Source organism: Simochromis diagramma, unplaced genomic scaffold (genome assembly GCF_900408965.1).
Source record: "Simochromis diagramma unplaced genomic scaffold, fSimDia1.1 OVJJ01000308.1, whole genome shotgun sequence".
Classification (NCBI taxonomy): domain Eukaryota; kingdom Metazoa; phylum Chordata; class Actinopteri; order Cichliformes; family Cichlidae; genus Simochromis; species Simochromis diagramma.
Window position 1 is genome coordinate 4,147,626 of NW_024386785.1, and position 18,040 is coordinate 4,165,665.

The window sequence follows — 18,040 nt, forward strand, 5'->3', positions numbered from 1 at the left end:
GACTTCTTCAGTCTCAGCTGACTGCAGGACTCCCCAAATCTTATAAACAGTACATTTGCATAATGACTGAAACCAGCCCACTGAAGGGACAATGGGCTGGGAGGTCAGTTCCTTAATCATAATTATGCTAATTCTCATCACCATTGATCAACAACCACTGATCAAAGATTCACTTTCCTGGATGATTGAGAATGCATCAAGACGAAAATCTGTAAACATATTTAACCTTCGGTGACCTCAGCCTCTGTCACCTATGCTGTTTGCATACAGAATAGAATATGCATGCAGCTTGTTTTTTTAAAAGCTGACGTTTTCTCATATTGAAACCCAAAAACCGTCAAACTGACTTCCTGTTCAGGCCCAGGTGTCATAGCTGACTCTAAACTCAGGACATTTAGCAACCCAGGAGATGGTCATGGCTTTATTTCTCTAACTTTGCAGCCTTCATCTGAATTTAAATCAATTAAATTCAGCAATACTTTTCCATGAATTCAGAAAAAGGAGAGCCTCAAATCCAGAATCAAACTTTAATTAATGTTTATTCAATTTGCAGATTTTAAACATGTGTCAATAAATTTATGCACAGCAGTGAAAGTGAAGACGAGAGATCACAGGGCACGTTTCATTTAAAGGAATGCTTTATTGATATCCAAACATTTACAATAAACCAAAATGTTTTTAATTAATTCACCATAAGCTTCCAAATCTGATCCCTTTAACGATCTACATGAGAGAGGCCCCGGACCCGAATAAAGCTGAAAGTCCTCAGTGAGCATGCTCGTGGTGTGCTGCACGTCCCAAAACTAAGAAGTCACTCACTCCATCCATCATCTACTCTCCAAAACAAACTGCTCATGTGCAGCTTTCAAGGAGGAAAATTCATTTAGTTTCAAAATCGCATTTTTCTCACACTGACGATCTCCTTTCCCCTGTGCATAAGAAAAATGTGATTCTTTTATTAAGTAAATGACTTCAGGAGTATTTCTTGTAGTGTGCAGGAGTTTGTTTAATCTTGGCAAAGCGCAGAGACACTCGAGGAGATCCAGAGACACAAAGAAAGAGTCTGTAACAGATATTTCAGGATTGGCAACTGATGACATTTTACAAAGAAGAAACCACCTCAGAAAAGCAAAGGAAAGAAAATCAGGAAGCAGCTAACAAATCATCTTCATCGTCTACCATAATGATCAACACAAAGAATAAGGTCGCACGCAGGAGGCAGGACAGCCGCGGGCAGCAGAAACACCCACAGCGGAGACCCGCAAGACTGATGACAGGTCTCCCTCTCAGGTGTACTCACACGTGGCGGCACGCCTCAATGACCACTTCCTGTCACAGAGCAGTCGGACGCCACAGAAGCAGGATGTCTTATTAACGAGCTCGTCAGCGGGCAGGAGTGATGTTGGCAAAGCACACAAACAAAGATTGGCACGGTACTTCATGGCGTTTTACAAATAATGAAAAAAAATCTGAAAAGTCAGTTGTTCTGTTGTTTGGCGTGAGCGCAGTTCATCTGCAGGCGTGGTCGCTTCTGTACAGGAAGTTACTCTGCTGGCCCGAACGAAGACAAGCGGCACACCAGACGCGCCCCGTGTGAGTACACCACAAACACCCGGGCGTCCCGTCCTTCACCAAACCCAGAGAAGAAGAAGAAAAACCAAAGGGCGAGGGGTGGGCGTGTCCCGCGGCTGGATCAGAGAGCGGGCGAAGCTTTTAACGCGAGTAAGGCCGACTGAGAAGCGGTGACATTCAGCAGGTAGCGTTCGCGGCGAAGCGTCGTTGAAGCGTCGGCTGCGCTCCGACTGGCGACGCCAGTTTCACAAACAGGAAGCTGCGTTTTCAGCGACACGCCTGTGAACCGGAGACAGTTTGGTTACCTGTGTTGGTACGCGCCGATACAAGTTACGTAAAAACGTCTGCAAAGCTGTAAAAGAGTTCAGAGAATACAAAATGGCTGAAGGGCTTTTTTACACAGCGGGGGTTTCAGGTGGGATGTGCGTGTACGTGGAGAAGGTCGAGGAGGGCGGGGGTTCCCGGGTCCTGACCCCGCCCATCCTCGCAGGTATATAGCGCTAACCTGTACACCTGCCTGCGTTTACACAGAGCGCGGCGGGGGGCGCTGTGCAGCGTGTGCTCACAGTGTGAATGCAGAGAAAGAAGAGAGCACGCTCACCCACAGAGGCCCATATAGTCCTCCTCCACCTGCAGAAGCCCCGCCCCCAAAGCTACACCCGCAGGAGGTTTGTGTGTTTGTTTTTTGGATGAGTATGAACACTGGGGGGGGGGGGGGGTTCCCTCCAAAATAAAAGCCGTCAAGTTTCAGAAGGTGACATCTTTTAGCGCCTGGTGTTTAGCCGGGTGGCCTCTGAAACATTGACGGGTTTGAAACAGAGGCGGGGCTCGGGGGCGGGGCTGTGCACTCTGCCACCAGCTACAGAGCGAGCTGCTGAGGTGGAGGTGGAGGTGTGGCTCTGCGACGAGGTGGTAACAGTACAGTCTAAGGTCGTGAAGAAGGTGGCGGCGAGGAGGTGGTGGAGGAGGGAGCGAGTGTTCAGAAAGACGGGTTCTCCTGAGTGGGGGTGGTGTCGGTGGGGGAGCTGACGGCGTCTCCATTTCCTCTCTGACCGACGACCTTATACTGAAGAGAGAGAGGAAGAGGAAACAGCTGAGGGTCAGTGATGCGGTTAGCGCGTCCCTTCATCAGCTTCCTGTTTACTCCGTTTAAAGCCTCGTCTTCATTTTAAAACCTTCAGACACAAACCTGAAACTAAAGAAAAGCTGACTTCCTGTCCCACACTCACGGAGCACCGTGAGCAAAAACATGCAAAGAGGAAACTAATCGACACTGGACACAGAACATGCTGCCACCTTGTGGTGAAACTCTGCATTAACCTTTGACCTTTGCTCGTACTGCAGATATCTGAACTAAATGTTCAACTTTGATCCTTTTCCTCCAAACACTAAACTTGGCATCTCCAGACCTCTGCTCACCTTCAGGTTCCCCATTTTATCCTCAAAGGACTTGAAGGTTGGAGAGTTTCTGCGGAGCAGAGACACGAGGTTAGAGTCAGAATAACACCGCCACATCAAATCTAACAAACATCACATTTCTTTAATAACAACGCCAAATCCAAACGTCAGGATGCCGTGTGAATAAAAACTGAATGCGATGATCTGCAAATCTCATAAATCCAGATTTGATTCACAGAAAACATTTAAAGGAGAAAATGAACCATTTCAATAAAGTTTGACTTTGATGGCGGCAGCACGTGCGTCAAAGTTGGGACGGGTCGACAAAACGCTGAAAACCGAGAAGAGAAACAGCCGGAGGAAGATTTATCAGCTGATCAGGTGTCCTGTGTCCTGTTTGTGTGTCTTTCTGGCTGCTGTTACAACCAAATTTCCCCTTGTGGGACAATTAAAGGATTATTCTATTCGATTCTATTCGATTCTATTCTGTCAGCAGCTGGGTCACATGATCGGGCAGAGCTTCACCAACCTACAGCAATCCTCACTGTGAACATGACATCATCAGCATACTCAGAGGAATCTCTGTGCGCGGGGACGATAACCTTCAAACCGCTCTGTGATCGATCAGTGCACGGGCTCAGGAACGCTTCCAGAAACCGCCGTATGCGAGCAGCTCGGCGTGCAGTCCACACGTGCAGGTTACAGCTCCATCACATGGAGGAGTAACCACGCGTGACCACGATGAAGAAATGGCGCCATCTGCTCTGGACTCCTTTAAGACTGATCTGAGGTCAGACCGATCCAAACATCTCGTCATGTTTTATGTTTTATTGTGAATAAAATGTGAGTTTCTGAGATCTGCAGACTCACAGCAGCCCGACGTTTTGGGTCATGGACCTGATAAAATATTCAATCATGAAATAAAAGCAGCTTTAATAAAAACAAACAATGTACACATGTTTGTGTCGTTTGTGTTTCACTGCAGACGAGCTGCGACTGGAAAGAACAAACAAAGAAAACAGCCACCGCAGCAACGTTTCATTATGTCACCGCAGCGTCACAAACTTCAACACAATAACAACTAAAATCAAAAACTTTCATGTTGCCACGGAAACATCAGATCAGCTGACGGCAGAGTCGAATAAATGTATTCGAATAAAAGTAGCCAATAAAAACTCCACCTCATTTCCCCACATCAAACCAACCTGGCAACCCACTTCCTGTTTTATTTAAAGGTGTAACCACGCCCCCAGGTTTGAACGCCTTCAGTGAGCTGATGTTAGCGAGCACAGACAGGTACAGGTGTGTGTGTTACGTTACCTCATGGCGGGCATACTTATCGAGTGGCGAATGGAATAGTTGCTACTTTGAATGCGTTAAAGAGAAGAGACAGAAAAGCAAGTGTTACAATGCAGGAAGCAGTGACACACACACACACACACACACACACACACACACACACACACACACACACACACACACACACACACACACACTCACACACTCACACACACACACACACACGTTAAATCAGCTGTCACAGCCGTGCAGAGCAGTCTGACGCTGAAAGAACTGAGTTTTTCAAACATCCTCTGCACAGCTGGAACGCCCAGCATCGTTTCTTTAACTCGTTTACTTTATTTTCAGCTCATATCATCGAAACGTCTTCCTGTCAGGCTGGCCAATCAGAGCACAGCACTTTAAACTGGCGCTGATACATGAACATACAGAACCATCAAACTGAAATGAAGCTGTCTCCACAGCAACCTGAGCCTAGCATCACTACAAACGTTGAATTCAACTTTATTGACACAGCACAAAGTCACAACAGCAGTCCCCTTGAGGCACTTTAAAGGGTCACCTGACTTCTTAGTGGACCAGTGTTGTGTTTACATAATTACAGGTCACGTGACTGACCGTGTGAGGATGACAACATGTGGAGGCTTACCTAAAGGAGTTAGAGAACGGCAGAGCTCTGCGGGTCAGACCAAGGCAGCGGTAAGAAGGAGAGAGAGAGAGAGCGTGAGGCCACACACACACACACACACACACACACACACACACACACACACACACACACACACACACACACACACTGAGCTACAGGGATTAAACTGCAGAGTGGAGGGGGCCGCGTCCCGTTTCCTGGCCGCCGTCACACTGCTGGCTTTACTCACACTCAGCACTGAAGCTGGGTAACGACCCAATCACAGCAGTGAAGCTGCGGGTGGGCAGGGCGCGACCGGAGATGAAGTCAGAGCTGCAGGAAGAAACGCGTGGCCGGGTTTAACCTGGTGACGGTCTGAGGCGGGCCTCGTCCTCGCCAACGCGGGGGCTCTGAGCCCCCGCGTTGGCGAGGACGGGACAGGGTTGATGTTTCGAGCCACGTTAACGGGCCGTCGCCCGAGCAGTGCTCGCACTCTGTCACTCGGGGAGCTAAACCCACAGCAGGAGAGGCGTGCAGACCCAACACACCACCTGATTTAAACGATCCACAGACTGCGTCACCAGGTTGCCTAGCAGGGGACGGTGTAAGGATGGGTCCACACGTCCCCGCTGACATTTGTTCCTGCAGCTGAGCCGGCGCGGTGGCCACGTTGGCTCTGTCGCACTGTACCTCATGTCGCCGATCTTCTTGCTGAGGGCCGTGCTCATTGTACTCAGAGCCGCGGTCGTCTTCTGTCCGGCCTGGGAAAGCGTCTCCTGAGTCTTCTTGTACCTGCAGAGAGGAGGAGCACAGAAACAGAGGCGTTAGTGTTGAGCTGCAGCGCCACAGACACACAAACGCACCACAGTGTTAGTGTTCACACAGACCAGCCGCGACACACAGCAAGTTAAACACAGCAGAGCGTCCTCCCTCTGGAACAAACTGGAAACAGGAACAAGAACCCAGGAGTGTTAGCAGGCACGAGTCAGCCGGCAGGAAGAGCTTATTTCAGTCTCGCCTCACAGCACGAGGAAAACATGACAGGGAGACCGATGGCTGGTCACGACCAGCGGCGAGCCGAGCGCGTTACAGCGAACAGAGCCACACTACTGGTTTGATGATGTGAGAGACCTGAGATGCAACAGCGTCCAGCAGAGGCAGCAGTGAGTCCGTCCCTCAGACTCATGTTACAGCCTGACGGTCCGTGGATCCTCCTCCGTAACCGCTTTAAAGGGCATCGTGTTCGTGCTGCCGGAGCCTTTTTAATGAGGTCATGTGACCAATAATATGGCTGCTGTGAGGTCACTGTAACAGAGCGCTGAGGAAGGCGGAGCTCCGCTTTAAGGATTTTATGTTGACGTTACTGATCAGCAGGTGTGATGCTCCCGTACGTCGCTGTCCGCCCTCTCATCCAAACACGAAACAACAAGGGCCAACTTTGATCCTGCAGACCGCAGAGCGAGCTCGCAGCGGCTGTGTCCATCTGCGGTCCCGAGACAAGAACCTCAGGTTTATCGGGTCCAGACTGAGGACGCTTCCAGACAGAAAACGCATGTAGGAGCTCAGAGAAATGCAGGGGCTAAAGTTCAAATGGATCAGAGACCGGATCTATAACTCGCCTAACAGCAGTTTACTGACGGCTTCGCCTGACCAGCTGTGAAAACAACAGGAAGTCAGCGGCTTGTTTTCATTCCTGCAGTCGAGCTCCCGTTTACCTCCAAACACCTCTGATCCCAGCACGGACAGGACGACGCGTACGGCAAGCAGAACACGCCGTGCTCTCGCTGCTTCCACGCACAGCAGGCGTCTGTCAACACTACAGTAACGCAGCAGCACGATTGAAGCACGTGAAAAGTTCAGAGCTGGATTGTTACTTGCAGAAAGTAACTTGGTTACTTTTGGGAAAAAAACATTTTTAGAGTAACAGCTCTGACAGCTGCGGCTCGGGAGGACCAGCGGCTCGTTGGCGGTTCGATCCCCGGCTACTCTACTCTGCATCTGAACGTAACCCCCAGACCCAGGCCTCTGTGAGGTCCACCAATAGGAGCACGAAATCTCAGCCACACACACACACACACACACACACGGGCGGCCGACAGCTTCAGCTCCACGCCGGCTTCACTCTGAACGTCAGCCACGACGCACGGCCAGGAACGACAGGAAAACTGTGAGAAACCAAACATTTCTGATGTGTCAGCCTGGAAAAGCAGTCGCAGCATTAGGTCATCAGGCAAAGCAGCATCTGTGACCTTTGACCTCCACCAAGGAGCAGCACAAGATGAAGGAGGATTATGATAAACTGTGAATCATGCAAAGCTACTCTACTACAACCCAAGAAGAAAGATGAGGAGCTGGAAACGAGCACACAGGTCTGAGTTTGTTGCTTTTTGGTTCCAGTTTTCTTTCTCAACCCACCATCAGAGCTTCAATAACACTTCCTGTAACCCAGGGGTGGGAACTCCAGGCCTCGAGCTTTTAGGCATCACCCTGGGTCAAATGATCAGTTCAGTTCCAGGCCTCTGGAGAACTTCACGACATGTTGAGGAGGTCGTTTAGCCATTTAAATCAGCTGACATGTCTGAAAACCTGCAGGACGCCGGCCTTCGAGGCCTGGAGCCCCCCGGAGCCCCGCCCCTGCTGTAACCCTAATATTAATAAAACATTTAACCCTGTGATGTCATCATCTTCTGCTTCTTTTTTTTTTTTTTAAAACTGTTGAACCTCTGCACTGTTGCTTTTCCAAAACAGACTGGGAGCTGACGATGACGCCGTAAACAAAGAGCTCCAGGTTCCTGCTCGCAGCTCTACGTGTGCGCCGCTGTGTGGCGCGTCGGAGGGTCGCTCTGGACGAGCTGATAGTTACTCCACCTGAGCGTCGCTGCAGTGAAGAATAAACGCCACTGTGTCCGTGTGACACTTACTGTAATCAATAATCCCTGCCAGACGTGCATGGCGGTGGCGCTTCACTTCCTGTCAGCTTTGACTGTTTGAACGCTCTGCATGACGTCTGTTTTAGATTAATAACTGGAGAAAACGTGGTCAACATCGACAGGGCCTGAATATTTTTGGTTCTAACACTGAAGACGATGAAAAGTGTAACGAGGAGGCTTCAGCTGCGTCCACAGCAGAAAACGTCTCCTCGTCTCGTTAGCAACAGCTCCACCGCCGCAGCACCACAGAAGCAAAAGGAAAACAGAAAACTTCCACAAATCCCAAAGTGAAAGAAACCTTAACTCATCTACAGACAGACAAGAGCACAAAGACGAAGGTCAACTCACGCTTCGGAGTGGGTAATGTCATCCAAAGTGGCCGAGGCAGACAGATATCTGAAGACACAACAGCAGGAAAATCACACAGAGACACTCACAGCACACGTCAGCTGAAAACGTCCAAAACATGCTAGAAGCTGCCGCTGTGTGCGGCCGGACAGGAACGCCGACTCTCCTGAGCACACGGAGGAAGTTTAAAAACGCCGCCGCCGTGGATTCAGAGCTGCACGTTCATATAACATGTTGATGGAAAAGAACATTCACATTTAATACAAATCTGCAACATAAAAACCTCCAGCTGAAAGAAGCCGTCACAGATGAACAGCAGTCACACAGTCAGCACATCCGTGTTGGCGGCGGTCCGCTGCGAGGGGCGGGGCGTAAAGCGAGGTTGCAGGTACACAAGTAAACACTCAGACCTCACAGAGCAGGGAGAGGATCAGCGTGGAGTTCACAGGAGTCACAGAGCCACGCAGCTGAGGGCGGAGCCAGGAAACAGGAACGCCGCCCTGACCGAGGAACCTACAGGTGTGCGCGTCTGTGCGTCTGTGTGTGTGCGCGCGTGCGTCTGTGTGTGTGCGCGTCTGTGTGTGTGCGCGCGTCTGTGTGTGTGCGCGCGTCTGTGTGTGTGCGCGCGTCTGTGTGTGTGCGCGCGTCTGTGTGTGCGCGCGCGTCTGTGTGTGCGCGCGCGTCTGTGTGTGCGCGCGTCTGTGTGTGTGCGCGCGTCTGTGTGTGCGCGTCTGTGTGTGCGTGTGCGTCTGTGCGTGTGCGTCTGTGTGTGTGCTGACTGTGTGTGCGCGCGTCTGTCTGTGTGTGCTGACTGTGTGTGTGCTGACTGTGTGTGTGCTGACTGTGTGTGCGCGCGTCTGTGTGTGCGCGCGTCTGTGCGTCTGTGTGTGTGCGCGCGCGTCTGTGTGTGCTTGCCTGTGTGTGTGTGCGTGCCTGTGTGTGTGCGCGCGCGTCTGTGTGTGTGTGCGTGCCTGTGTCTGTGTGTGCTGACTGTGTGTGTGTGCCTGTGTGTGTGCGCTGACTGTGTGTGCGCTGACTGTGTGTGCGCTGACTGTGTGTGCGCTGACTGTGTGTGCGCGTCTGTGTGTGCGCGTCTGTGTGTGTGTGCTGACTGTGTGTGTGTGCTGACTGTGTGTGTGCTGACTGTGTGTGTGTGCTGACTGTGTGTGTGTGCTGACTGTGTGTGCGTGCCTGTGTGTGTGTGCTGACTGTGTGTGTGCTGACTGTGTGTCTGTGCCTGTGTGTGTGTGCTGACTGTGTGTGCGTGCCTGTGTCTGTGTGTGCTGACTGTGTGTCTGTGCCTGTGTGTGTGTGCTGACTGTGTGTCTGTGCCTGTGTGTGTGTGCTGACTGTGTGTGTGCGTGTCTGTGCCTGTGTGTGTGTGCTGACTGTGTGTGCGCGTCTGTGTGTGTGCGTGTCTGTGCCTGTGTGTGTGCGCGCGCGTCTGTGTGTGTGCGCTGACTGTGTTGCTGTTTGAATAATTGTTGTGAAGTAGCTGTGGGCCTGTCGTGATGACCTTTGACCTAGCCCACCAATCAGAAACGGGCCTGTGCAGGTCCCAGTTTAAACAGCCAATCACAATGAGCCGTATCCTGTGTTCCACTAACATTCAAACACCTGCGCTGGTGAAGCTGCTATTGTGGTTGCCATGGTGATGAGACTTTTGGCCGCACCGCTCAAACCCGAGACCGCAGCTGTGAGCGTCAGGAAGGAGGTCGTCTCCGCTTCCCTCGTGGTCAGCGTCCACTCAGTCCACAGTCACAGAGAAACGTGCGTGTTGGTGATCACATGATGCCATGGAGTTCAAACTGGACTCAGGGTCATTTTAATCAGCTCACTGAACATTTCACCCATTTATCTGAAGCTCTGCGATAAATATTAACCGCAGGGACAGGCTCCACCCCCCGCCAACCTGATAAGGATCAGAGGACGAGGACGGATGGATGATGTGATGATATTAAAACTTTGATCTTTGAAACGTGACACGGTGAGCTGCAGCATAAGGTCGAATCCAACGCACAGCAGACTCCTGTTGTGCAACAATCCGATTCTGACCTCGCAGACAGTCTCAGTTATTTTTACAGAAACCGGAGCCGCCCCGCGAGGCCAGCCTCCGCCCACAACTGTCCCCTCCCACTGCACGGGCCACATCAACCCAAACGGCTCCGACTCCACCGCCTCCGGTTTACTTTGAGACAAGACGCTCAGTCAGCTGATCCACAAAACGAGGAAACGGAAAAAAGAGAACATCTAAAAATATTCACGCGGCCGTGACGTGTTCATAACTCACAGCGTCTGTGCGCGCCTCACCCGCCTGCCCGTCTTCCTGGATATCACGTATCATGTGACTAAGCAAAACACCATCTCTTCCCCTCCTCCTCTCTCGCATTCCTTTCCTCCCACTCGTTCCTGCAGCAGCGAGTCCGAGCTGCCCGTGTGGTTGCAGACACGTTTCCAGCTGCATTAGAGTAAAATCCACGCTGACTGCACGCCTGCGGCAGACGAACGACCACAAACTGACACCGACAGCGCTCGCCGACGTGCTGGTGTATTTCTGCGAGCAGAACAAACACCAGAAACCCGCCGGTGCAGCTGCTGCTGCTTGTGAGTCAAGCACGAGTCAGCAGCGCCGCCCCGTCAGGTCACGCCAACTATCCGAGCGAGCTCGCCAATCCGGTTCATTACAGAGGCGGAACCTGGAAACTTCCAGCAGCCTCAGGCCTCGGCAGCCGGGCGGGAACGCTGCGATTCACAGCGTCTCTTTGCTCTGCTGGCACAGAAACGTGTCCCTCGGACTGACCCAGACTGGAAGTCGTTTCAGGGGTCAGCCGGGATCGCCCGGGGTCAGATGGCGTGCTTGAGGCTCTGAGTGATGCAGCAATTCTGCACATGCTCATTGGGAACGACTCATCCTCTGTGGGGTCTCCAACTCCACGTGTCCGGGAGCGCTGTCACCTTTAACAGGGTTTTTGGACGTTAACGTCAACCGTAAAAACACCCGTGGCGCCAACGCCAAGGTGTGTCTGCGACGGAAGCCGCTGGCCTCGGGAGACACGCCTGCAGCTGCATGGTGAATAACCACGGTCCGACAAACGAGTCGCGTTTTACCGTCACTGGGTTTGACTTTGAAACATTTCAAAGCTCTGTCCTGCCTCGTCTTATAAATCAAGCGCACCCATCTCCATGACGGCACAGCGGCATTTTCTCCCCACGAGCTCCCAGCGCGTCTACTCCAGCTACAGCCACAAGTCAAACCAACATGGCTTCCAATCACCAGCAAAGACCTTCATCGGTTCAATAGCTGCCTTTTACTGAATGAAAAAACAAACATGAAACAGTGACCACGCCTCCTTTAGAGGAGGTGCGTTTGATTTCTACCAGCGGGGAACAATGAATGACTGACTGCAGTGAACAGCCTGTAACTCAGACAGCAGAGGGGGGAAGGCTGTTTGAAGAAGCCAAAAATACAGAGGAAGACTGATGCTGAGAGGAAGCAGGAGAGGACACACCGTCACATCTGGAGGCAAAGACACCTGATCTCTGAGAGGGGAAGTGAAGAAATACACTGAACCTTTAGCTCCTCCACAGAGAATCTGATAACCAAACACACTCGGGTGAGTGAGGCATGCAGCTCAGGCTGCTGTGGTCAGGACGCCCACACCAAATCCCACCTCAGTGCTACCTCACAGCAGAGCACTCACTCCAGCAGTTGCTCTGTCCGCTGACACCACGGTGCATGATGCTAGCATCACAGACTCACACTCAGTCCTCAGTAACTGGAGCTCAGCCTTCTTCCTGGTCTGTTAGTACAGAAACGTCACAGCAGCCATGTTATCGGTCACATGATGTCATTAAAAATGCTCCGACAGCACAAACACGGTGCAGAGGTCCGGCTCAGGGACCTGAGACCGAGCAGACAGCTACAGGTGAGCCTGAGCAGCTCCCACACTAGACCGCTGAAATGTTCACGCACACGTTAGAAGCTGGGTGCAAAAGTCAGAGCGTGAGAGCGCAAACAGAGCGAGCAGCAAGCACGGCGTCGACTCACAGATCTGAACGGGTCACCCGCTCGTTCCACTCGCCCAGCGTCTCAGCCGTTCTCACGTAGCTGGAAACACACAGGACGGCGTCAGCTCAGCCTGAATCACACTTCAGTATAACCCCTCCTGTCATCCTGCAGCTCTGTCTGAAACAAGCTCCGCCCCGTATAGACCCACTTTCTGCTGATTGGCTGCCCCTCACAAACAGAAGGTTAGACAGCAGCGACTTCTCCTTCCTTCAGAAAAGCTTTGCTGCCATTAAAGCGCAGAGCGCCGCTGCGTCTGAGCGCGTCAGAGATGAAACTGTCTCTGCAGCTTCTGTTTCATCTGAACGATGCAACGTGAAACCGGATGGGTCAGTCTGCAGCTCGTTACTACCGGCGCCCGCAGGGACTCGCACACACCCTCTCGCATCCTGTGCCAGAAGCTCGTCTATCACCAGGTGCTCGCTGCACATCCTCAGGATCACACCTCCTCCGCAGCATCAGCAGGTGGGATCCAAACCAGGTGAAGCTGGACTCTATGTGCAGATGTGACTGTGCCACAAGCCGAGGCCTTCAACTTGTTCAGTTTCTTCTTTGCAAACCAATCAGGATCCACAGACTCGGGCTGAACCTCCAGCCTCAGTGAAGCGAGCCTCCGACTGCTGAACAGTACTCGCGCTTCAACAGCGCGTCTCCTCACCTGTGGGGACCTCCCAGCCTGACAGCCCCGGGGTTCAGGCCACATCGTGGCAAACCAGATACAGCTTTGGTGACGGTGGAAGGAAAAACTCCCTTTTAACAGGAAGAAACCTCTGACAGAACCAGCTGAGGAAGCCAAAGCCATCAAACACATGAATTTAGGCTAATTAAACGCGACGCCATCCAGAACAAATCAATGTTTGTATGAGTCCAACCTTCGGTCCTCTTGTTATTCAGAGCTGAAGGCTGTGAGCGATATCTGCTGGGACTGAATGGAGCCTTTATTTAGTCTAAGCTGTGGAGAACATTTGAAACGTAAAGCACCGAGATATACGAAAGCTCTCCGAGGACAGCCTAACCTCCCGGCGCATTCACAGATACGTACGCGTTGGAGGTCTGCACGTCCTGCCAGCTCCTCGTGAGGTTCTGCCTGAGTTCGTTGAGCGGGTTGAGGCCGAGTTTCCTCTTCAGCTCTGCGGCGTGTCTCTCTTTTGCGCACAAAACCTGCCGCAGGGTGTTGATCTCCTCCTCCACCTGAAACACATTCACAGACTTTCTTAAAACAGGAGCTTTAAATCCAACTCCACAGAAAGTCACTTTATTTGATGGAGAGGCCGTAAACACCACCATCCTTATTCACCCCCACCCCTCAAACTGTTTTCTGGAGGCTTGGAGAAAGCCGCGTTCACACAGGAAGGAAGAAAACAAACACACACTGGCAACACAAAGGGGGCGGGGCAAATAACAATTGTTCTCAACTGTAGCGACTACCAGTGAGAGCTCAAGATACTGCTGACTGACGTATGAAGTGGTAGTATGTACATTAGAAGGTTACCTAGGTAACCAGCACCCGGTCCATTAGCGACCGCCGAGTCCGGGCGTCTGATCTCAATATAAAAAAAACACCAGGCTCAAGTGGCGATCGTGGCTCAAGAGCTGGCAGTTCATCTTGTAATCACAAGGATGCCGGTTCGAGCCCCGGCTCAGACAGTCTCGGCCGTTCTGTCCTTGAGCAGGACGCTTCACCCGTTGCCTACTGGTGGTGGTCAGAGGGCCCGGTGGCGCCAGTGTCCAGCAGCCTCGCCTCTGTCAGTGCGCCCCAGGGCGGCTGTGGCTACAATGTAGCTGCCATCGTGTGTGTGTGTGTGTGTGTGTGTGTGTGTGTGTGTGTGTGAGAGAATGGGTGGATGACTGGATGTGTAAAGCGCTTTGGGGTCGCTATACAAACACAGGCCATTTACCATTTTTATTTCAGGCTCAAGTAACGGTTTAACCGCAGAGGCCGTGGCGTAAACGCAGCGCTCATGATGTCATGACAGTCACAGGATCAGAGGGTTAAATTAAACAGCTGCTCAGTGAAACCTTGTGCTGTAATCAGTCACCTGACACTTCATTTCAAAACTCCTTAACTCTGAGCTCCAGTTTTGGATCCAAACACTGCAAACTAACACTTAAAGAAGCCCCGCCCCCACCACACAGGTGCTGTCGAGCACCTGGGATCTCAGCAGGTGTGGTGTGTACCTTGGTGAGCTCGGTGCGGAGCTCCTCCGCCTCCTCCTCCGTCAGGCCAGGTGGAGGAGGGTTGGCTGGGTTCCCCATAGCGCCCTCCACGGGCACGTCGGACAGGCTGTCTGTGCGATCCACGCCGAGAGCTTTGTTAGGAGAGTTCAGGTTGATATCTGAGAGGAGGAAGAGGAGGAGGCGGGATTAGAGACACTGAGACAATGCTGAAAGCAACAGAGGCGCGCGCACACACACACACACACACACACACAGGAAAAGGCGAGTGCTGGCGGCGGCTGATATCAAACAGGAAGTGGCAGCAGCTGCTGCGAACACCGCCTCACTGAGAGGGAAACTGAGTCATGCTGGAACAGAAGGACTGGGAGGACTGGTTCTGATGGGCGTAGCAGCTTGTGGACCAGTGCGGTCCAACACGGAGGACCACTGGCGGTGGACATGAGTCAGCAGGAAAAGCTGGCGACCCCGGTCAGACCGGCAAATGGTAAAAATCAGCAGGATGACCCTGTGACCTCCACCACCTCCACCCGTTTCATTTAAACCAGGATCCACACTTGAGAAAAAAATCTCACTGAAGACCGACTGTAGAGACGACACAGACCACCATAATGGTGACCTCGCAGGTGTGTCAGCCAATGAGCAATGACCTCAACGCAGGTTTACCCGCATTTACAGCACAGCCAGCTGGGCCCCAATAAATCCTGACTCGCGGTCGCAGAGCAGATTATTGTACGGTTGGTGCGTCCGTCTGAGCCCGCCTTTGTCACAGACTTTACTGGGCGGGGGTGTGTCGATGGACAGATGGCAGTCAAAGTGATTCTTACCCAACGTCCCCCGGTGCATTAAAGTAACGCTGTCCCTGTGCTGACAGTCATAATGCATTAAATCAGGTTTCACATCGCACAAACACCCTTTAATGTGTTTGTGTGTGTCTGCGCAGCTACACTGACCCGAGTGTGCAGGATTCAGCCTCGGAATTACAGCCCAGCATTTGAAAATAATAGACAACAACATCTGCAATTACAGAGGCACAAAAACACCACACAATGTTCTCTCGATGCTCGCCGGCATCATTCATGTCGTTACTGAAGGACGTCCTTCCACACTTCCTGGTTACAGCAGCAGTGCTGACACAGCGTTACAGCCAGACCCTTGGCACAGGCCGCATGCAAGCACCTGGGCAGCGCCTTCAAAGGAACATTTAGTCACAGTAAAAATGACTTTCTCGTGTTTACGTGAATGCCATAGCAACGACATCACCGTTCATGTGACATACAAAACGGTCCTGCTAGTGTCACAGGTGGGGGTGGGGCTACAGTATTAATCTATGACTGACAAACCCCCCACTCTAATTTTGAAAGTTGAGTCGCTGCTATAGGGGCGTTCCCAGTTTACATCACTGCAGCGGGAGTAACAAATAAAATCAAAGTTTCTTCCACCTCCACGTTTGCTTACACCACCTGACTCAAAATGGTCAAAACATTAAGAACCCCCAAAGGATTTTACTGACCTAACACAGCAGGGACCAGACATCAGACCCTGGAATATTTCAGGTAACTCTGACAGGGTCAGGTGGGAAGCATCAGGTGACGCTGCCTCAAAGGGTTTCTCAGTCAGTGTCATCACTGTGGGTCTGTTCCCGCACATCCCTCCATGATCCCCTGAAGAAGAGTCATTTCCTAATCCTTCATGCTTCCGGCTGTGGTCTCACTTCCTCACTGCCCTCACAGAGAAACCGTGTGTGTGTGTGCGCGTTATCAGCTTCATCATCTGATGTGGCAGCGGTCTGACGAGTCTGCAGACGCTGAGCCGTGTCCTGCATGTGAACCACACCTTCCTTAAACTTCTGCTGATAACACGACACAACAGCTGCTGCCTCGCCCTGTGAGCCAGCAGCGACCGAGCCTCGTTACTGAAGGCCGACCCAAAGCAGTCAGCAAACCTCTTCCTGCTTCATCGGGTAGTTACTGCGGGGTCACTTCACAGACTCGGACGTCCCTCTTTATCCGCCCTGCTGCGCACAGACGAGAGGCAGCAGTAACCTCTGCTCTGAAAACGTCCATTAGAGCTGCAGAGCAGCACGGGGAGTTCACAGAGAGAGGGCCTGCACGGCCTGCAGGAGCCGACCGAGGCGTCATCAGGTCACCTCGGATCCTATTGGCTCAAGCATCGACGCAAGACACGTCTGTCCCGTTTATTCCTCACATTCTGGGGTTGTCTTACTGAAAACAAGCGTCTTCACCTGAACTGATGTTGAACGTTTAACAAATCTGGGTTTTTTGAGCTCGAGTAAATTTAATCCCACTGACAGAAAGGTGCACGTGCTGGCTTTATTAAAAGCAGATGATCAATAGGAAGTCATTTCCTTTTTGTCCTGAAACCTGAATTCACGCCTCACCTTAAAATAAAGACAAAGCTCCCTTCACAGTCTGACTAAATGCTGCTTTTAAGGCTGACCTATTCTGCACTTTTTCTACTCTTCCAGCTGTATGATGTCATCACGACAAACAAAAGCTCCACCCACCTGCTGTTTAAAACTTCCCTTTGTAAGGCTTATTCTGATTTGTGAATCATGCTAAGCCGCCCTGGCAGTGTGAGAGAACACAGCCTGATTCAGCTGTAAACACAGCGTCAACACAACATGAAGCTGTCAGTCTGAAAAGTCAGTGATGACACAGCAGCAACTAGCATGCTAACAGCCAGTTAGCTGTGTCCACCTGACAGGAGGGGTCGGTGACTCACTCAGGTGAGGCTCCAGGTAAATACAGGAGCCTCTGCTGCTGCGTTTGTGGCAGCCAGCCAATCCTACCTGGAGTCTGAGCTGGTTAAACACGTCGGCAGTGTCCGTAAACACGGAGCTCCGTTTTTAATATGATTCAAGTTCCACTCAGCGGCTAACCCACAAACCCGAGCTCAGAGCCCGGGAACCGGGCCTGTGGCCAATGTTCGGTGATCTCCCAGCTTCGTACAGTCAAACCGGGCTCACACAGTGGGCTGTCGGCCGTTTATGACCGATTAAAGTGGCTAAAGTATCTGCTGAGAGCCGCTCTGCGTACTCTCACACTCGGCTAGGCTAGGCTAGCTCCGTGCTAGGCTAACACTCAGCGTTACCTTGGCTGGCGGGGTCCATGGCGTCGCTCTGTCGCGGATTAAACTCCTCTTTCGAAGATTTAAAGTTTCAGGTGGAGCGCAGCGGACAGCAGAGCGGCACACTGAGCACAAACCGTCCAGACTACAGCTTCGCTGACAGAAAGTCGTCGACAAGAACACACGGGGAGCAGCAGTCGTTTATCCCACGGTCCGTGAAATTAACGCCAAACAACAGAGGCACATCCGGCGGGGAATTTCAAAATATTACGTTAGTGCGTGGAGGCGATGACTGGGAAATATTTATTGATGACTCCTCTATTATTTTATTAAGAAATAGTGGATTACCTGCCTCGGAAATAAAAAAAAAATCCACTATCGATATATTCATCAGTGTCTGAGTCTTCACGTTTTTTTAACAGTCCGAGTACAATTCTGAAGAACAGATTACACGTTACATTTCCAAACTGGCAGAAACACAGTGAACCAATCACACTAAGGTGTGTCATCACTCTGGTTAAAGGTGTTTTTTGT

At 51.6% G+C, this 18,040-nt stretch overlaps 1 protein-coding gene across 15 annotated transcripts; it reads right to left on the reverse strand.

Moving 5' to 3' along the window:
- Positions 1-620: 620 nt before the first annotated feature.
- On the reverse strand, positions 621-17,758 carry tpd52l2b (tpd52 like 2b). 15 transcript variants are annotated; one of them, XM_040022829.1, is made up of 10 exons: positions 17,531-17,757; positions 14,420-14,577; positions 13,284-13,432; positions 12,224-12,283; positions 8,176-8,223; positions 5,588-5,689; positions 4,919-4,945; positions 4,291-4,332; positions 2,992-3,040; positions 621-2,638 (listed from the first exon to the last, which is right to left on the reverse strand). In XM_040022829.1, the coding sequence occupies exons 1-10, from the start codon at positions 17,547-17,549 to the stop codon at positions 2,552-2,554; spliced, it is 741 nt and encodes a 246-aa protein (XP_039878763.1). In that variant the 5' UTR covers positions 17,550-17,757; the 3' UTR covers positions 621-2,551. The 15 variants fall into 15 exon arrangements, 13 of the variants coding, with proteins under 13 accessions (XP_039878763.1, XP_039878762.1, XP_039878769.1 ...); XM_040022828.1 differs by having other exon boundaries at positions 4,291-4,335; XM_040022835.1 differs by lacking the exon at positions 17,531-17,757 and adding an exon at positions 15,930-16,557 and having other exon boundaries at positions 4,291-4,335.
- Between the last annotated feature and the right edge of the window lie 282 nt (positions 17,759-18,040).

Coding starts and splice junctions, on each gene's coding strand:
- tpd52l2b (XM_040022828.1), bottom strand. Junction 5,690..8,175: donor GACATTACCCACTCCGAAGC/GTGAGTTGACCT, acceptor TCCTCTCTGCAG/GTACAAGAAGACTCAGGAGA. Junction 3,041..4,290: donor ATAAGTATGCCCGCCATGAG/GTAACGTAACAC, acceptor TCTGCTCCGCAG/AAACTCTCCAACCTTCAAGT.